This window comes from Lutra lutra, chromosome 15 (genome assembly GCF_902655055.1).
Source record: "Lutra lutra chromosome 15, mLutLut1.2, whole genome shotgun sequence".
In the NCBI taxonomy this organism is placed as follows: domain Eukaryota; kingdom Metazoa; phylum Chordata; class Mammalia; order Carnivora; family Mustelidae; genus Lutra; species Lutra lutra.
Window position 1 is genome coordinate 34,050,301 of NC_062292.1, and position 16,428 is coordinate 34,066,728.

The window sequence follows — 16,428 nt, forward strand, 5'->3', positions numbered from 1 at the left end:
CTCTGAAGGCAGGTCTTTGTCTCCCCATGCAGATAGTGTGTCCCAGGGCTGGGTCTGTGTGTCTCTGTTCAGACAGGGACATATGTGAAGTAGAGGCAGTCTCTCCCGCTAGACTGGGATCTCCCTAAGGGAAGAGACAGAGTCTTCCACATCAAATGAGGAGCTCTTAGAGGGAAGTGATAACTGTCCTATCCATCTCAGGTAACTTCTGCTGTATCAGATCAAGAGCTCCATGAGAAAACAAGCCATGTCTTCCCCTGACTGGGAGAGTAGAGAGTTATCTTCTGAATGCATCCCAGATACCAGGGCTTTGTACTCGGTAGGACTCAACACCTACTGACTGACCTCTTTTTGAGGGTGAGAGTAGGTATTTCCTCTATTATGCTAGAGGTCACCTTTCTGTGTGCCATCCTCAACCAGGTGATGAGTGGCTAAGAGGGAAGTAGGCAGGAGGGGATGCTCTGAGTATTAGTTTTCTCTCCATGGATCTCAGGAATGTTTTCACCTGGTAACTTGCTGGCTTTTACTTTTTGGGGGACCTTCAAAGCCTCCTGTTTAGGGAGGAGGCTCCATCTCTACCACTTTCTTAGGGAATATATTTGGGGGAGAACACCTGGGTTCCTCGGCTTCAAACTCAACACTATTCCTCCAGGATACTAACAACTGGGGCACCAAGGTCTCTTCTGGGCATGGGAGAAAGGAAAAGGGGTGTCTAGTGTCAACCTCTTGGCAATCTAACCATCTCTGGTTTTATGCTCTTGTCTCTGCCCCTCATCTAGCCAGAAAGACAAAGCAGGATGTCTGTCTGCAAAAATGATAGCTAAGTATAGGCAGGGGCTGTGGGATGGCTCAGGGGTAGGCTGTGTCTAAAGATGCAGGGTTTGGGAGCAGGAGGAGTAGTTCCAGAGATACATGATCTACCCTAAACCTCATAGTTAATGCTCTACTTGGGTTGCCTTTGAAGTTGAACCCTCTATCCCGATAACCACCCCTCCCCATGAAATAATATCCATGAGGTTGAATACAGCCAACTGGTCAACCTTCCTCCTCCTCCCAGACTCACCCACATAGCCTGGGGTCCCACAAGCAGTGGACATGACTCCACTCTGTTCCATCTTGGACAGACCAAAGTCTGTGATCATGATCTTAGAGTTCTCTTCAGGGGTTAGGTACAGCAAGTTTTCAGGCTGTGGGAGAAGAGCGATATCATGTAATGTAGGATATAATCATCTGAAATACAGATTTCTTTTCCTCTCCTGATATATAATTTCTTAGGAAGCTGTGCTCTGGGCTCCTGACTTCAAGGTCAGGCTCATCTCCCCCAGTTCTTTCTTCCTTCCTCCTACCTACAGCCCCCTACTCCATATCCAATCGCTCTGTATTTTGCTCATGGCCCTCATGTTGGTCAGCTTTATAGCCATTAAGGTACTCTACCCACCCTCCCCGCATCCCCAACTACCCTAAGACTGTTTCTTGAGGGGATCAAACCATGGTTAATTGTCTCTGATTTCTCTAAAGTCTAGTACATGCTTGGTGCAACATTGACACCCCCCATTAAGTATTTCTTATATTTGATTTTGACTATGGTTTGGTTCGAGAAACATGTGGATTATCTTGGTATCCTACTAGGGTGAGGCCCCATGGAAAGTTCAGGAAAAGGCTGAGATGAAAATTAGCAATGATTGTTCAGTCATTTAAGTTTTGTTTAAGGAATCCAAGGGCAGAGGGGACCTTAGGATTCTACTGCTCCTACCCTCTCATTTTACAAGGCTTAGGCTGCCCATGACCTAGGCAAGCTTCCTAAAGGGTCATTCTATGTGTCCCACTGAGGGCTCCCACTTTGGCACCTTTAAGTCTCTGTGGACGATGCCATTCTCGTGGAGGTATTTCACTGCTGACAAGACCTGCTGGATCACCAGGCTGGCATCCTTCTCTGTGTAGACACCCCGCTCCAGGATCCGGTCAAAGAGTTCCCCGCCAGAAACACTGTGGGCATAGGGGCAAGCGCAGGAATCCAGGTCTTATTTCAGGTCAAAGGGACATAACTGTGTTGCTCTGTAGCCATGAAGACACAGCTGTGGTGGAAGAGGCAGGTGCCCATGGCCTGGGCAGGGAGGTCTACTTTAGTCTGAGAATAACTCCTTTGGGTGCTGGAGTAATATCAGGAGGGAGTCATTTCTTTGAGCCAACCATTGCCCTCTCCCTGGACCCTCCCTTAAAATGCAAAATGCTCCTGGTTAGAGTCAAGCAAGTAGCCCATAATCCCTTTGTGAACACATTCTTAGCTGCCTACATTCCTGGCCCTAGGACCCAGGGAATCATGATGAAAAGGAGAGATGAGACTGAAATCAGGCCAACGCAGGACAGAGATGATGTACAAAGGAGACCAACTGTTGTTGGTTGTGTTGGCATTTCTTTCCTCATCGTGGAAAGCTGGGCTACCTAAAGCTGGAATCATGGACGGAGCTATAGCAGTATTTGGAGACTCTAGTGATATGGCATCTTAGGACTCAGGGGCTTTAAGATCCAGTCTGCCCCTGTCTCTTGAATGCCATCTACACTACTTTTGCCAAAAAGTTCTATAGTCCATAGTGGAACACCACAGAGGGAGACCACTCACTACCTCCTAAGAAAGACTGAATTATCTTTCACCACCTTCTCAGTATTTCTCTATATTATGATGGAACCTACTCCTTGCAGTTTCTGCCTGGGGACACCACATCCACCCATGGGGCCACACAGAACAAGAATACCATCCTTTCACGTGAATCGTTTCCAGTATGTGAAGGCAGCGAAAGGCTCAGCTGAGGCCCTCTCCAGGCAAACATTTCAGCCTATGTCAACCATGAACCAGGGCTTCCAGTTCTGTCACAGGCCTGGACCCCTTCTCACTGTCCCAGGACACTGGCTACGGACATGCGTGTGTGATAGGACCATGTGGTAAAGAGGAAGGAGAATTTCTCTAATCAAAAGGCATACCACCCTACTCCTTTGTTTCTGTCGAAAGCTCTGGGCTCTGCCACAGGAGCTAGAGGCCCAGGGGAAAGATAGTCTTTATGCACAAGGAGGAATTCCTGACTTGGAGCATCTTGGGTCCTAGCGCTGGTACTCTCATCGGCTTTGCCACTCTTTGGGGACAGCTCAATCTGCCTGCTTCCCTGCCTCCCCTACTGTCTCAATGTGGGCTAATCCTGTTGAACTGGCCTCATTAAGGTGCCACATGGTCCCTGCTACTTGTTAGTGCTGTTCTGCCTCCCCTCGCTCCTCCCCCCGCCACCTCACTCCCTTGACCACCTGCTCCCTCTAGTCACTGCGCCTCAGGTGAGCTGAGGAGTTAAAAGGCTGTTTAGACCTGAGTTAGCTCATCTGAGTATCTGAGGAATCAGCCTGTTGGTCAAAAATACTGCATCTAGCTACAGAGATTGCAGAGTGGGGTGTGTGTGTGTGTACTTTATAAATAGAAGTTTCTCTGAGTCCAAGGCTGAGCCCTCAGAAGCACCAACCAATGCCTACAGCATTCACTCCCAGGCAGAACTCCTATTTATATGTGACGGGGATGTGCAGACTTTTCTAGTGAAGTGCCATCTCTGTCCCACAGATGGGCACACACACGGTCACAGCTTGTTTTAACATTGGATGGATCTCTTTCGAGAAGGTCTTTTCTTTAAATATCAAATTGAAATCTAGGTACCTATGGTTTCTAATCCCACAGTAATTTTACCCTGGAGTGGCATTAAGACATTTATTTTTCTTTCTTTTTTAAAGATTTATTTATTAGGGAGAGAGAGAGAGAGAGCATGAGCAAGCAGGGGGAGGAGCAGAGGGAGAGGTAGAGAGAGAATCCTCAAACTCTCTGCTGAGCATGAAACCCAGTGAGGGGCCTGATCCCAGGACCCCGAGAACATGACCTGAGCAGAAATTAAGAGTAGCCCACTTAGCCGACTGAGCCACCCAGGTGCCCCGGCATTAAGACACTTAATATTCAGTGTGATGGACACAGACTGGTCAAAAAGGACTCGGGCCATGGTGCCAGAGAAGGGTTCTGGAGGTGCCTTGCCATGCCAGGCATTATCCCTTTAGCTGTGGGATTGTGGGAAGATCCAGAAAGTCTGAAGGGGGCAGCTGGGACAGCAGGGGTAAATGAATGAGTTGGAGTCACAGCTACTCACTGACTTGTAGAAAATATTTTTTAACAACTGGTAAGGCTGTACTGGTACAGACCATTTCAATCATCAGTCCTAGATTTACCCCTCAGTCCACACAGAACATGTTTGTGACCAGAAGCATACTTAGCCTGAGAGAACTTTTGGCATTTGAGAGCTTCTTTAGCTAATTTTTGATCTTATCTTTTGAATCCCCATACTCCCCTCACCACCTCTAGGCCTCCCAGGCCCCCAAGACACCTGTGGAGGAAGTGGGTCACCTTTCACTTACAGCTGCATGACCAAGTAGTAGTGAGTGGTGCTCTCGTAGATGTCCTCTAGGGTCACGATGTTTTCATGCTTGATCCTGGGGGGACATGTAAGGCTCATGGTGAGTAGTATGTGGTGTAGGTGGGTCAGACAAGGAATGGACACCCAGCCCACCGGACTTTTATTTCTGTTAGAGACTTCTGATGACAACATTTAGGAAGAGCAGATCCTTGTGAAGCCTTCTCAATAAAAAAGCAGTCACAAAGAAATCCTAGAGAAAAGATCCCAGGGTTGTATTCAATCCATATTTTTGAATGGATAATTGATCATCCTGCCTTCAGGGAACCAACATTTTGTCACTTCCCCAGAAAACTCTTTAGACTTTACCACAAGAGAAAGTTAAAAGAACCAAAGAAGGCTACGAACACACCCCAAACGAAATTATTTTACAAAATGGGTATTGGATCTCCTTCAGAAACATCCTTGAAGAAAGCGGACTGCAACAGAAGAGAATCAGGTTAGCTAAGCCTCCTCATGGGTGACCATGGAAGGAGTTTTGCAAAATTATTATTCCAGAATATTGTGAGGAGCAAGGAAGGTGCTGATTTCTGGGGTCAGTTCTGTGGGATGTTGTGGATCAGTAATTCTCAACCAGGGGCTCTTTTGTCCCCTGGGAGACATTTGGCAATATCTAGAGACATTTTTGTGGTTGTGACTGGGGAGGAGGGAGGCGCTAACTGGCATCTCGTGGGTAGAGGTGGGAATGCTGGTAAACATCTTACAATGCACACAGAGTAGCCCCCCAGCCCAGTAAAGAATTTAATACTTTTCTCTTTTATACTCTTACTGGTCTACCTGAACCCAGTCGCTTCTCTTTCTTGAATCCAGTCTTCCTGCTACCACATGATCTTGCTATTACCTTCGCTTGTATCCTCATCCTTTGCTGAGATTATTGAGGAAGTGTTAGAATTGGTCTCCCATCCTCTAGGCGCTCATCAAATCCATGTTCCACCATCCTTAAGAGGAATGGCTCTAAAATAGAAATCTGATCATGTGAGCCTTTCCTTAAAACCCTTTGATGACTTTTTTTTGCCCACAGAATAGAGTCAGCACTCTTTATCATGGTATCCAAGACCCTTCATCATCAGGTCTCATTTGATTCCATCTCCTGCCCCTTGATGGTCCTCACTCTAAGCTCAGGGGATCCGAACACTGACTCTTCCCTAACGTCCTCTGTACTTTCACAGTTCTATGTTAAAGTTTATGTTACCCTCAGCCTGAATTCCCTTTCTGCATTGCCTCTTCTGTGTCCATCAAATTCTACTCATCTATCAAGGTTTCTTTTAATACCCCATACTCATTAAGAAAAAATGTAGGCAAAATAAATCTCTGTCTTCTCTAGACTTTGCCTTCTGCTACCGCTGGCTCATGCTCAGTGGGATTAGAGTTTGTTATGGGCACTTCTGTCCATGCCCAGAAAATGTGAGCTTCTGAAAGTAAGGGATTTTAGCAGCCTCATTCTTGTGCTCCTGATGCCCAATACACTTTTGGCATACCCTGGGGTACCACAAGGCCTTATTATATGGGTCCTGCTGTTACCATTTGATGGTTTGTTAGCCTCTGTCATGATGGTCGGGTGCTGAACCCACATTTACTTTGGTACAATCCAGGCTAATTTCCAAATCTTATTCTGCTTCCTTAATTACTGATTCTTCCTGGTATTGGCCCTCAGTTGATTTTTGTGCCTTCTGGCTAATTACTCTCTGGTGTACATGCACAAACCAGGTCTGGCGCCAGCTGGTTCGCTAATCAATTTGCTGTATGCCTTTCCCACCGTGCCCACCCCTCCCCACCAAAATCAGCCAAGACACCTGTCTGGCTAAACTTAGCCGACTGATCAAACGGACCCATCAAAGCGATGAAAGAAAGCAACGCCTTTAGGTGTGGAAATCAGCTTCAGTCCTTCTCGAATGTAATTTGTGAAGGAAATGTTGTGATCCCACAGTTGTACCTGGCCAATACTAGGACCCACTCACTTTTTCAACACGGCAATCTCGTTCTCCAGACTGCTGTCCCGGAAGGCAGGTGACTTCTTGATGCACTTCAGGGCAAAGAGCTTCCCCGTCAGCCTTTGCTTCACCAGGAAAACTTCTGAAAAAGCTCCTCTAAGTAGAAGACACCAAGAAATAACAATTAGTACTGGCTGGCTCGGGAACACTGTCGGAAGCAAAACCAAGGGGTAGATGAAGGATGGCGTGGCTGGTAATTAGTTTCCGTTGTTACTGTGGGGACCTGAGGAGCTGTATCGAGGGCAGAGCCTATCTGACAAGCCCTGGGTCCTTTCTTTCTAGAAGGAAAAGTTTCTATACAGACACAGAGACTAGCCGGGTGCTATTTCCTGATCCTATAATTTGCGAAGGACTCCCAGGGGCTCGGCTTTGGTTATGGAGAAATTTCCATCTGGCCGAACCATTAAAGAGGGGCCACTGCAGAGCCAATTTACTTTGCTTGTTCCAGCACAGTGGAGTGTGGCACACTGGAAAGGCAGCTGGAGGTAGCACTGGGGACAGGGCTCAGGCAGGGATGGAAAAAAACTTCAATCTCTGTTTTCGATGATGATAATTACCCTGAACTCATTATCAGATCCTAAGGGGAGCTGAGCACCCTCTCATTCAGTAGGATCTGTGAGAAAGAAAGACAGGACCCCAGCAGCTCTGGGAAGGTTTCCTGAAGATGGGGAAGCTGGAATCCAATGGAAACATAGGGTAGGATTCCAAGGAGCAGCGTTTTTGTTTTGTTTTGTTTTGTTTTTTAAAGGGACCTCCGAGACCAGGCCGGAGCTGGAGCCGTAGTTAGCCAGCAGTGGTTGCTGGAGCCCAAGTGCCTGCAAGTGAGGACCTCAGCTTTGCGGGTGACAAGTCACTTAACTTCTATAAACCCAGTTTCTTGATCTGAAAAGGGGGAGTGTCAGTAGTAGCTGATTCACAGGGTTGTTTATGTAGAAGACTAAATGAATTAACATATGTAAAGTGCTTAAAAGCATTGCTGACATCTGTTATACTGCACGTGTCAGACACTATTATTGTTATTACTATTATTATTTGAATACCATTAGGGAGGACACCTGGTAGTGACAAGAGGCCATAGCGTGTAAGGGAGGAAACAGCTGAACCATCCTCTCCCAGGCCATCTGGGGATTCTAGAATGGAGGCCCAATAGCAGTGAAGCTTGTGCAAGGACTTTGAGAATCTGCATTAGAAAATACTTGGTGTTTCCTGGGTCTGAGCTTCCTGTTTCCCCAGCTGCACTCAACTGAGTTAATCAGAGCCTTCAGAGCTTCCTCTATCCAGTCATTCATTCCTACACTCATCCCTTCAATCAAGATTTATTGAGCACCTACTGAGTCAGACACTGGAGATAAAAAGGTGTTTCTGGTCTTAAGAGGCCTGTAGACAAGTGAGCAACACAGACAAATGAGCCATTAACATTTGATGTGAAAGTTGTTATTAAGCACTCAGTGAATGCTTGTTCAGCTGACAGACCCTCTGCGCTAGCCCTCGGCTGAGTATCAGTCTAGTGCAGAGTCTGGTGTGTGAGATGGACACGGACGGAGAAGCAGAGGGTGTTGGGAGACCACAGACAATGAACGCTGCAGACAGGGTCTCTGCTTGGCTCTGCTATCAGCAGATGCCCGTCACCTTGGAGCCACTGCACATCTTCATCCAATAATTATCACAACACCTCTCCCCAGCAGATAGCAAGCTGGAAACAAGGGCGCTTTTTTCCTAGTGTGTACAATGTGGTCGCTTGGAGTAGCTAAGAAGCACGTAATTAATTCCCGGCCTTTGGGCTTCAGAGAACCCTGAACCCAGTTTTAAGGGGTGAATGGGAGTCAGCCCAGTGAAGAGCTGGAACGGCTGTCCCAGGTGGGGGTGAGAGGGACTAGCACGGAGGCACAGGAGAGCAGGGCGGGATGGGGCTACTGGGGCCCAGCACCATTTGTGAACTATGAGACAGGGAACAAGGGGGAGAGTCATGAATGTGCAGGAGAACCGGGTCCTCTGCCTGATCACCTACGAAAAATGCTAAAGAAATGTGTGGTGGATGGCTGGATGGAAGCCTGGAAGGCTGGATGTGAGAGAAGTCTGGCCTGGGATTAGCTGTGTGTTCTATTCATCTGCAGATCCCACTTTCCCTAGTGTGAAAGGAGAGAGGTGAACCACACAGCCTTCAAGGTTCCTGCCGGCTGTGACTTTCTGGGACCCACTTTCAGAGTCCCCCCTTTCTACACACAGGTGGCCCCCCCATTTCAAAGCTGACACCCACCCTGGCTCCTCTTGTGGAATGAGATAAATTGAGGCCTTCCTGGGGGTGTCATTTATATTGCAGTGTGTGTGAACGGCGCCGCCTGGAGTTGTGCAATGTTGTGGCAATTCAAAATGGTGCTATTGCCCTTCTGCCTCAGGCTGCTTTGTATCAAGTGCGAGTGTGTGCGAGTGTGTGTGCTGCATGTGGCACATGTGGTGGGGCAAGGGAGAGCAATTATAAGACTTACTTGTGCTGTTGGTCAGACTGGGGAGCAGAGGGAGCAGAGAGCTAGTTTTGAGCAGTTAAGGTTGCCGGGGTCAGAAGGCAAGACAGGTAGAACCTCTAGAGCCAGGAGTGCTTTACTGCCATAGAACTTGGTCTGCCTTTCCTGTTCTGAGGAGCTCTCCCCTCTTGCTGGGAGAGGTGACAGAGGTTCGAGGAGAAAATCCTCTTCCTGCCAGTGGAAGGAGGAGGGCTGGCAGCTGGTGACATTCTCCCTGCTACAGACTAGCTCTGCCCAGTCTCCCTCCCTTAGGGCCCTGGAACTGTGGGTAACCTCCAGGCAGAGTCAGTAAAAGCCTTCTCTCCCTGGTGGGTTGTTCCAGAAGAGCTGAGGGCTACAGAGAAGGAGGCTTTGTCCTGAGATTCTGGGGCATCGTGCTCAGGGGAGTCTGCTCTGCCCACTGCTCCCTTCCCTTCAGCACCTCCCCTTAGTAACGACATGGGGTCTGCAGCCTGGGGTGGCCTGGCCCACTCCTGGGCACTGCAGGGGTGCCTACTCTTTAGCTTTTGTTCAACTGTTGCAACAGCTGTCACCTGCCCCCCTGTCTTGTCCCCTCAGTTCCCCATATCAGGGCGGGGCTGTGTAGGTTAGAGAAACTGAAAGCATGTAAAATAGAGATTCCTGGCTGCCCAGTCCTGACCCTGTCCCCTTCCTCAAATTCCAGGGCGGTAGGTCTGGGACTGGGAATCTATATTTTTTTGTGGGTTGGGAGGACCTACATAGGCTAAAATGCTACTAGGGAATTATTACTAACTCTCTTGAGTGTGGCAATGCCAATGTCTCTTGAGTGCATATAGAAGAAAATGCCTTTATTTTTAGGAGATGCAGACAGAAGGATTCCAAGGTGACATGTCGTAATGTTTGCAACTGTTTACAAGTTGTTCAGGGAAGTTGCGCGCGCGCGCATGTGTGTGTGTGTGTGTGTGTGTGTGTGTGTGACGTGTGTATGTAAAACAAATACAGTGAAATGTCAACGATTGTTGAATCGAGGTGGCGAGTATATTGGTGGTTCAGGTACTATTATTTCACTTATTCTTTTTTTAAACTTAGATATTTTCACAGTTGCAAGTTAGAGAGCTAAGCTTCCCTGGTGACTCTGATGTCCCTCCAGATTTAGGACCTCTGGGCCGAGCTCCACGAGAGCAGCAAGTGTGTGGCTTTTGCCAATCCCACAGCCCGCATCTGAGCAGACCATGAATAAGCGCCTGTCAACCTGGGCGTCCTCCCTTCCTTCTCTTGGTTTTTGGGATTCTTAGCAAATCATTTCTGATACACGCATGAGTCTTATCCCTCTCTCCTGCCAAAAATCCCCTCTAGCCACCCCCGTCTTGGCAAGGGTCCTTGATGGAGGGCCAACACTGTGATGACCAGCACCAGTGCCGAGCTCCTCCTGGGGGGCTCAGACCCCGACACTTGCCTGAGCAGGGAGAGCTCTGGGGGGGGGGGTCTTGTCTTGGGGCCGGGCCTGGCTCCTCTGCGTCTACAGTGAGAGTGTGGGCAGCTGTCACTGCCCGAGGTCACTGACTCCTGGCCAAGGCAGAGGGAGCTAAACTTAGCCCGAATTGGCTCAAGGGTAAGCTTGCTTGAATGGACAGCCTACTCACTGCCCCTCACTTCCTGGGGCCCAATTAGCCCAGACTAATTAGCTGGCCAGCTGGGGTCCTTGAGGCTACGGAGCCGGGGGCCTTGGAGCTGTTGGCAGCCTGCGTCAGAGCCTGCGCCCCCCCGGAGGAGAGGCAGGACTGAGCGGACAGTCAGCTCCAGACAGGCTGTCTCTGTTCCTCCAGCCGTGTAATCGTTGTCAAGGGGCAGGCGCAGACACTCCAGAGGCTGGTAGGAGTTTGGACTACAGCGTGACTTTATTTTTCCAACATGGCACTTAAATACAGAGCAGAGAGGATGGTGGTGGGGAGCGGACTCCGGCGTGTGTCCCGTCAGCTCTCTGGGCTCCAGAAGCCCCTTCTCCTCTGTCTACAGCAGACAGTGGAGTTGGCTGACCTGCTCGCTGCCAGGGGAAATAAAGAAGCTGGAGGAGGAGGCCCAGGAAAGTCCTAGGGCCACTGAATCTCTGGAAGGGCTCCAGAATGCCTCTTTCCTGCCACTAGGGCAAGAAGCCACAGGTTGTCCCAGACCTAGAAGCAGGGTCCCTGGGGGTGGGCCAGGGTGGAGAGCCTAGGGAAAGAGCTGGTATCCCTGCAGGCCCCAGCGTATGAAACCATGGTAGCTTCCTCTACTCTACCTACCTAGTCCCTTCGAGCTGCTGAGATGATGTCCCAGCAGCCTCAGTCCCAACTTGTCAGCTGCTGCTGGCCCAAAACAATTCTTTCCAGGCTCCCCCCACCCCCACCCAGCACACAGCCCCACTGCCCCATCTCTCAGCCCCAGGACTCACGATCCCAGCACTTCCATGAAGATGAAGGTTTTCCGGATGTTCGTGGTCTGTTTCTTCCAGGAGCTGCAGTCATCATCTTCCTTTCGACCCATCGCCTCCAGAGTTGAAGCTTTGGGGGAAGCTTTGAGGAAGGGGAGAAAAGGTCTGATCAACTAATGTCTCAGACGGGATGAGAACATGGCAAAAAGAATAGAAAACACATCTTTTACGTAATAACTAGAATGAAGGATTAGGAGCAAAACCTGGATAATGGGCAAAAATAACACTTTCTCTCCAGTTGCTTTTTAAAATTACTACAACAGGGGCGCCTGGGTGGCTCAGTGGGTTACATGTCTGCCTTTGGCTCGGGTCATGATCTCAGGGTCCTGGGATTGAGCCCCGAGTTGCCCCCAACCCCACACTGGGTGCGCTCTCTTAAAAAAAAAAACCTAAAATTACCAAAACAAATGTGTTGCACGTCTATTACCTACCCACTGTACTTGCTGAACACTCAAGGAGTTGAGAGTCTAGTGGTGCAAAGTCCACTTTGTACGTATGTATTTAAGGGCAATAACGCACACATGTATAGATTAGTACACGAACATCCACCCTGGGGGGATCTGAGCTGAGCTGTTTCCTTTGTTTGCAGGAGATGGCCAGAGTGTTGATTCAAACCCCGGAATCAGCCTGACGTCCTGTCGGTTACCACCTGTTGTATCCATTCTCCCACCTCCCCAGTGATGCTTACTGCTACCTCTCTCCTATCTGTTCTGGGCTAAATGAAAGGCATCATTTGATGAATGAGCTTCGTTTCCTCCCAAACTCCCACAACATTCGTACAGGGCTGGAGAAACAGTTACTCATTCAAGTCTGAACTGAATCTTGTCCTCTTTGTATCGGGGTTCCAGAATTGCCATATTCATTCACCCGAGTCAGCAGCTGTGATGTGCCTGGTGCCGGCCGTGTACCAATGGTGGTTCTGTCTTGGGACCGACAGGCTCCAGAGGGCAAGCAATGAGCAAGGGAAGTACCCCACGTGCAGTGACGGAGTGTGGGAAAACCGTGGAAGAATAAAAGCTAGGTTTGTAAGAGGGAAAAATGGAGATGGTCACCTTTAGAGAAAGTCACGGAAGGGCCTATAGTTGGTCATGTTTAATCTGGGATCGGAAGTGTGTGCAGGAGCCTGCCAAGGACGGAGTGTGTGTGAGGGAGCATTTTGGCAGACGGAGTGAAATACAGGAGGTCAGCGTGGAGGCAGGGCAGGAACAAAGCCTGAGGGGAGGGAGGGACAGTGTGGCTGGAGCCAGGTGTGCTCTGCATGACTCCGGGAGTGAGTGGGCAAGGAAAGGAGGTAGGGGACCAACCACAGAAGGCCTTATCGGCTCTGCTAAAGATACTGGATTTTCTTCTAAGGAGACCACAAAACACGGAAGGATTTTTAGCAGAGCAGGTACACCCCTGACGTTTCAGAGCTCACTCCAGCTGCTCTGAGGAGAATGGGGCGGGGGTAAGAGTTGGTACATGGAAAATGGGTGGGGGGACAGATGTGCAGGAGAGAAATGGGGGTGGCTTAGATCATGCTGGCAGTGAGGGAGAGAAGGGGGCTCAGGTTACGTTCTGGGGTTCTGATTATACGAGGTCAGGCGATGTGCCCACAGAGGGTGAGAGAGGTCTAGGCTAGCTGTCCTGTTTCTGATAGGAGGATGGGGGGGAAGGGGTTTGCCCTTAGTGAGTCAGTGAATACTCAACAGAAACATGTTCTTGGGGGTGGTTGGGTGGGTTGGGGGGAATCTCTGTCCCTTTGGGCCCTCTCTGCCCTAATAGTCTCTACTACAAGCTGACACTGAGTGTCTGGTAGGGGTGGGGGAACATTTCTGCCAACACCCTTTTCCCCATTCTCCTTGGACCTAAGAAGTAGGAAAATATGTCCAATGGATGCATCTCTTAGGCAGTGCCCTTCCTTCCCCATCAAACAAACAAACAAACAAAAAACAAACAAAAAAACGCCTGTAGAATCCATGGTCTTCTGATAGCCTCAACACAAAGAGGTTTGTGCCTCCACAATTTAGCATTGGGTAAAGAGCGGATTCAACCTGAGTTCAAATTCTGCTGTGGCTAGTTGCCACTTGAATGGCCGTAGGCGAGTTATTGACCTTTTCGAGTCTATTAACTCATCTGTAAAATGGGGACAGAGCCCTCTATGGTCATGGTGCAGGGTAAATGAAATAGTGGACATAGAGACTCAGCACATTGCCTCCCGTGTACTGTACAGTTGTGATAGAGATAATATTTGGGGGATACAGAGTCTATGTAACCCCCGTCTGGAGGACTCATGGCATAAGTAGGTTCTAAGGGATAGAGGGAAACCGCTTCTGCATTCAGACACAAGTGTGAGGCGTAAGCCCCTGTGCATAAAAGGAACATGACTTGAGGGAGGGCCTTGCTGGGCAGGAACAGGTGGCGACAGACTGACAGTTTTGGTCTGAGTGGATCCTGGGAAGGAGATGGGGGAGATGGGTGCACACATCTTTGGTTGCACCCATCCAGGAATGGGGGAGGTTGGTGACACAGATGGGTGGCTTCTCAGGACCCTGCTAGGGAGAAGCCATAAGCAACTCGGATTGCAACCACACTGAACGGGCAGGACGTAATCATGGGGCAGGCCTAGAGGGAGGAGGTGAGTGAGAGGGGGTGGCTTGACCTGCAGGATTCTGGAAGTTCCCCAGGGCCTGTGAGGAGCTGGAGCCTGCTGGTTCCAGAACACGGTAGCTCAGTGTATGGGTCCCCCCAGCTCTGTGCTGAGTGGTCTCATGCTGTCAGCTTGAAATTGGCTACAGTGGGAGTAAATGCCACAATCAGGCTTCTGTCCCACTCATCCTTAAACTCTGTCCTTAAACATTTATCATCTCACTTCTGCCCAGGGCCCTGGTGAGGGGACACAGAGCTGCTAGAGGGCCTATTCCCTGGGGTCCAGAAGAAGACAGCATTGATCAGGGCTTCTCAGGAGAAAGTAAGTGGCTGGGAGCTGAGCTTTCAGTGGAGGGTGTCAGCAGGATGTACCGCAGCCCACCTGAGGCCAGCAGTCATCCTTGGATGAGCTCCCAGACAATAGGGATCTGAGGTCCCTGAGGGGTCTGAGGCCCCCTTCTCCTCTATCTACAACCAAGTCGAGTAAGCACCTTATAACATAAAATGCCCCCTTGAAGTAGAACAAGAGGAGGAGAAGCCATCTCAAGGCTGTGTGTTTTCCTGGAAGAAACTGAAGTAGCTCAACGAGACTCTGTGGAACCTGAGGTGCTATAATGATTGAGTTCAAATTTAAAGTTCTTCATTTCCCTTTTCTGCTGCCTGGTGAGGGTAGGACTTAATGAGAAAGATTTTATAGGACATGAAGATGCTCTATTCTCTTTGTTCACTTCCGTATTGCGTGTAAACTCGCAACCTCACTGTATACTAACTGGTGGTGGATATTATGAAAAATGTGAGAAAAGTTACAAACTCCTTAGCATTTGGTATGTTCCAGTGCAGCCCTGGCATTTTGTGCTTGTCTTTTCAGGCCTGTTTGTGGAATTTGCTCACCTGGGAGGGTGGTGGCCCAGAGGGAAACAATGCCAGGCACTAGCCAGAGGAGGACCTGCCAGCAAGGCCACAGCAGCCTGAGCCCTGATTTGGAGGGCATAGTCCACAAGGCACAGATAAATGAACCCTGACTGGCAGACTGCTTTGGGGAAGACGAAATACTAGAATCAAGGGCTATCTTTAGCCAGATACCATTCTGCAGATTCTTAGCCCCAAATCTGGCAACTTCCACTTATCAGTGCGGCTGGCATCTGCGCTTGGACCAAGTGCTTGTTAGCGTACACACTGCAGCTGGAAGTCTTGAAGAATGTAGGGGATCGGGGCATAGGGGTGGACATTAAAAGAAGTCAAATCAACAGGGTCAGTCTGTGTCCCACTGTTTCTTCCACTCTGTCTCTCTCCACCCCCCCCACAGACTGGCAGGGCTGCAGATGACGCTTTTCCAGGTAAGGACCCAACCAAGTCTCTTCTTTCCAGCTTGGGGACCGTCAGCTGGGTGTTCATTACTCCCCCTGCTGGAGCCCCATGGAATGACGGGCTGCTCTCCTGAAGGCACGACCACCTCATTAGCAGCTCTGTACTCACTGTTCCTTCTCTCCCATCTCTCTTAAATAGCTTAAAAACATAGTATTCTTAGCTAAGCTAGGCTATAAGAAAACATCTTTCCCGCCCACCCCTCCTCCCATACACTCAGTACCAACAATTTAGCTCTATCTTCAGAACAACGTGGAGAACTCAGGGGCCCGGATCTGAAACCCCCAGTCACTCCCGCCCCTCCCTGACCTCAGAGAAGTCCCCAGGCCCCAGCCCAGCACGGTGGAGCTCTAACCATGGGCTCTCAGAGGGGCAGCCCACAGTGTTTCTGCATCCTGTTTCTTTCTGTCAAAGTCCTCCCCCTGCTCCCATGACTCCTGTAATCTAGGTTCTTTCAGAGGAAAAGAAAACACATTCTGAGCAGCTTGCAGCCCCAAGATTGCTGTCATTGTTCCCAAAGTACTCCCACCTCTCTCCTTCCGGCCTCCACTTCCACTGGGCTTCAAGGCCCAGGAAGAGCCGAGTTACCGCTGATTTCACAGGTGTAGCTCAGGAGACGCCGTGGGCGTTGGCACCTGTGACCTCCACTCCTCAACAGGGCAAGGCCCTCGAGGACATTCTGCAGAAATGACTCTCAGCCAAGGAGACGACCTTATTCATGGGGCCATCTTTGAGGTGTGGAGATAACACTCCTTCGTTCCCCACTGGACAAAACGCGGACATTTCCCAAAAGAACGTGCACGCGGCTCTCTGCCTGGGGCCAAAGCCGTGCAGAGGTCAGTTGTAGGTTGTTGGCGGATGTCTGAGTTTCCCTCCCTTGTGGAGTGCTGCAGGCACCCTGTGCTACTCACCTGGAATCCCTAGTGCCTAGTACTGAGCCCAGAGAGTTCAGCCTGCCTGTGTTAAATGATTCAGTGAGGAGGAGAGGCCAGGGACGAGGG

At 49.7% G+C, this 16,428-nt stretch overlaps 1 protein-coding gene across 1 annotated transcript in view; it reads right to left on the reverse strand.

The window, feature by feature from the left end:
- The window catches only part of CAMK1G (calcium/calmodulin dependent protein kinase IG), a 28,287-nt gene that overhangs the window by 6,185 nt on the left and 5,674 nt on the right, over positions 1–16,428 (reverse strand). Inside the window, exons 2-6 of the mRNA XM_047705574.1 lie at positions 11,396–11,516; positions 6,449–6,577; positions 4,435–4,509; positions 1,848–1,986; positions 1,064–1,187 (exon numbers count right to left, since the gene is read on the reverse strand). Coding sequence (XP_047561530.1) covers positions 1,064–1,187; positions 1,848–1,986; positions 4,435–4,509; positions 6,449–6,577; positions 11,396–11,487 — 559 coding nt within the window. The 5' untranslated portion in view covers positions 11,488–11,516. The remainder of the gene's footprint in view (positions 1–1,063; positions 1,188–1,847; positions 1,987–4,434; positions 4,510–6,448; positions 6,578–11,395; positions 11,517–16,428) is intronic.